General features: G+C 36.3%; 1 protein-coding gene across 1 annotated transcript; it reads left to right on the top strand.

Moving 5' to 3' along the window:
* The first annotated feature begins 1341 nt into the window (after positions 1-1341).
* Positions 1342-3848, top strand: LOC137028374 (protocadherin beta-7-like). The gene has a single exon (XM_067397133.1). It carries the CDS (start codon positions 1422-1424, stop codon positions 3846-3848), a length of 2427 nt encoding a protein of 808 aa, XP_067253234.1. The 5' UTR covers positions 1342-1421.
* Positions 3849-4180: the final 332 nt, after the last annotated feature.

The following is a 4180-nucleotide window of genomic DNA, read 5'->3' as shown; positions in this document are numbered from 1 at the left end:
CTCCTCTGGACTCCTTTTAATAACTGTATTTCGTGGTGTCTATGTTATATATATATATATATATATATATATATATATATATATATATATATATATATATATATATATATATAATTACATTAATTAATTAATTAATTAATTACATATCTATTATTATGTCAGCTATACTTCCTTTTAAAGCGGTTCTTGCTTAAACTTTCTGGGTGATTATTTATGAAAAGCTCATACCTCATTATATATATATATATATATATATATTTTTTTTTTTTTTTCTGTATTAGGCTACATTACTATCAGCTCTCTTCACTTATTGCCTTTCATGTGAAGGTACCTGTAAAACACGATGGTCACAGCTCTAGTGAAACTATTTAAGTTGAACAGATTGAATGTTTGGCTAGTTTTTTGTGTTTATATATATATATATATATATATATATATATATATATATATATATATATATATATATATATATATATATATATATATATATATATTACATTGTTTGCACACCATTATCAGTTTCTGGTATGACTGAATACAACGTTGAATTGATTAATTTTTGACAAGACACACAAGTTTATTTTCTGATGTAGGCTAATACTCGGCCTGTTTTTTTTTTTTTTTTCTTTTTTTTTTTCTTTCTTTTCTTTTTTCCTCTTTCTTTATCTTTGTTAATGAGCCATTGCAGTCTTTAATATTTAATGTCATATTAACCATTACTTATCTCAACCATTATTAGTGTTGTGAATTTAACTTCCCGTAGATCTAACTGTTCGTAAGTCAGTTTATACAATTTTCTGCTGCCTTTTATTTATTTTTCATTTATTTATTTATTAATTTGTTCGGCGCAGAGCATTCAAGTTACAATGTACTAAAGAACTACGTTTAGTTAAAATAATGCATAGAAAGGCATTTGTTCCTTTCTGTTTAAAACGGATTATCTCACTTGTATAATATGAATTCCCGAATTACTTCAGTATTTTCTTACGTAATTTGTCTGTGAGGTTCTTCGGTTTCAGCACCATACTTCTGGACAGCGCCAGTACTGTATGCTGTACTGTTGAACTGAAGACGTGACCTTTTTTTTTTGTTACTTTCCAATATATCTTATTCTTAAGGAAATCATTATTTCACAATGACGAGATTTGAAATACCGCAAACTTAACTTATTTGATGTCTAATGTCTTTTCATTGAATACTCAAATGATGCAATACACAAAATATACTCAGAGTGTCGCTATTCACCAAGAGTGCAGACTGATGCGTCTCTCCTCCCACACTTAATGTGTGCAGTATGAGCTCTGTCTGCTAGAATAAACGCCGCACAAAATGGAGTAACAGTCTGTCGACGCTGACTGAATTACTAGAATATCATCCGTCAAACATAATTCTTGACCAGGTGAAACATAGAATCTTCAAAAATGGAATACAGATTATGTTCAATTCTTTTCTTTGCGTTTTTCGTGGCTCTCCTTCTGTTTCCTCTGAAAATCGTCTGTACAGATCTGAGCTACAATATCCCGGAAGAAACGAAGCGCCAGTATGTGATTGGAAATATAGCCAAGGATCTCAGGATGGATGTTAAACAACTATCTGCTCGTAAAGCTCGGATAGACACTGAGGACAGCAGCAAACGGTATTGTGATATTAATCTGAATACTGGTGATTTAATCGTGGCAGAGACAATAGACCGAGAGGAGCTTTGTGGATCTCGAATGTCCTGCATTCTCAGTTATGAGCTCGTCCTGGAAAACCCTCTTGAAGTTCATCGTATAATTCTGCAAATCCAGGACATAAATGATAACTCACCACGATTTCCAAATGAGCGTATTAACTTTGAAATCAGAGAATCAGCAGTTAAAGGCCAGCGATTCCGTTTGGATGAGGCGCATGACAAGGATATTGGACATAACGCTGTTAATGGCTATTCACTGGCGAAAAATAAACATTTTGTTTTGAATATTTATGATAGTGCAGACGGAGGGAAATATGCTGAACTTGTGTTGGAAAAGGAGCTGGATCGTGAACAGCAGAAGGAGATAGATATGATTCTCACAGCCACTGATGGAGGTTCACCGCAGAGGTCTGGCACTGCTGTCATTCACATCACTGTTCTTGATGCCAATGATAATGTTCCAGTATTTAGTCAGCCTGTTTATAAGGTCACTCTGGCTGAAAATACACCTTCAGGAACAGAAATAATCAGAGTGAGCGCCACAGATGCTGATGAAGGTCCAAACGGGGAAGTGACGTATGAATTCAGTAGAATATCAGATAAAGCTGTAAAATTATTTTCTATTAATAAAACAACAGGACAAATTGTGGTGATAGGAGAAATAGATTATGAAAATGAAAGGAACTATGAAATTATAATTCAGGCCAAAGATGCATCTGGCTTGGCATCAACTGCTAAAGTCATCATAGATATAACTGATGTTAATGATAATCCACCTAGAATCATCCTTAAATCTTTGAATAACCCGATACCTGAAAACTCTGAGCCAGGCACTGAGGTGGGAATCATAAATGTTCAAGACAAAGACTCAGGAGAAAACCGGCAGATTCGTTGCTCTGTTCAGCAAAATGTTCCTTTCAAACTGAACCCATCTGTTAAAAACTATTTCTCTCTAGTAACTACAAAAGCTCTCGACCGAGAGAAAGAATCTGATTACAACATTACCATCACAGCCACAGATGGGGGATCTCCACCATTATCCACCTCCATGACGATTCATTTATTTGTCTCAGATGTGAATGACAATCCTCCTGTATTTGAGCAGCAGTCCTACAGTGCTTATATAAGAGAAAATAACAAAGCAGGGACCTCTGTTTGTTCTGTCAGTGCAAATGACCCAGACTGGAGACAGAACGGGACTGTACTGTACTCTCTGGTACCCAGTGAAGTCAATGGGGTCCCAGTGTCCTCCTTTCTATCTGTTAATGGAGATACAGGGGTGATTCATGCTGTAAGATCATTTGACTATGAGCAGTTCAGAAACTTCAGTGTCAAAGTTGTTGCCAGAGACAATGGTTCTCCTCCTCTCAGCAGTAACGTGACTGTGAAAGTCTTCATAACAGATGAGAATGATAACTCTCCACAGATATTGTACCCTGTTCCAGATGGAAAGTCTTTAATGACTGAAATGGTCCCTAAAGCGACTCTCTCAGGCTCTCTGGTCTCCAAGGTGATCGCTGTAGATGCTGACTCTGGACAGAACGCATGGCTGTCCTATCAGATCTTGAAATCTTCTGATCCGGGACTTTTCACCATTGGTCTTCATAGTGGAGAGATCAAAACACAACGAGACATTTCTGAATCTGACAATATGAAGCAGAATCTTGTTATTTCAGTGAAGGATAACGGGCAGCCCTCTCTGTCTACAACCTGTGCTGTGAATTTACTGATTTCTGACAACCTTTCTGAAGTTCCTGAACTTAAAGATATGACTTATGAGGACAACAGCTCTAAATTAACGTCATACTTGATCATTGCATTAGTTTCCGTGTGCACCTTCTTCCTGACGTTCATCATACTGATCTTGGCAGTGAAGTTTTGTCACAGGAGAAAGCCCAGACTGTTGTTTGATGGAGCAGTTGCTGTTCCCAGCGCCTATCTGCCTCCCAACTATGCAGAGGTGGATGGAGCAGGAACTCTCCGCAGCTCCTACAATTATGACGCGTATCTAACCACAGGCTCGCGCACAAGTGACTTTAAATTTGTGAGATCATATAATGAAAACACGCTTCCTGCTGGTGGGACTCTGAGAAAGGAAGACAATATTCAGTTTGGCTCGAACATGATAACACTAGATGTTACAGGAAATGAAGATGAGGTAAGAGAGGTGTAACTCCTCTGGACTCCTTTTTATGTTTGCATTTCCTGGTGTCTCCGCTGATTATATATTTTTGTGTGATATTACAAGTGATATTAGCATTAATAATATAACGTACTTTCTAAAGTTTAAACAGTGTGTTTAGGTTGTAATTTATTAGAAGAATTTATTTATTTTACACCATTTCATATTATCTTCTCTTTCAAATGCTTTTGCCACTGCTATAATGAAATAATTTAAATAGTCCAGATTATGTAGGTTGCGAATTTTTAATCTCATAAACTTCCTGCACACCTCAACAGCACATGAACGCTGCATTCATCAACTCTGAACACAAATATAAAAGT

The sequence above is a fragment of the Chanodichthys erythropterus genome, chromosome 10 (genome assembly GCF_024489055.1).
Source record: "Chanodichthys erythropterus isolate Z2021 chromosome 10, ASM2448905v1, whole genome shotgun sequence".
NCBI lineage: Eukaryota > Metazoa > Chordata > Actinopteri > Cypriniformes > Xenocyprididae > Chanodichthys > Chanodichthys erythropterus.
The sequence above is the reverse complement of the archived record's forward strand: the minus strand, read 5'-3'. Positions and strand labels throughout refer to the sequence as shown.

Bases quoted from the DNA above. Each gene is read 5' to 3' on its own strand.
- LOC137028374 (XM_067397133.1), top strand. From the start codon at position 1,422: ATGGAATACAGATTATGTTCAATTCTTTTCTTTGCGTTTTTCGTGGCT.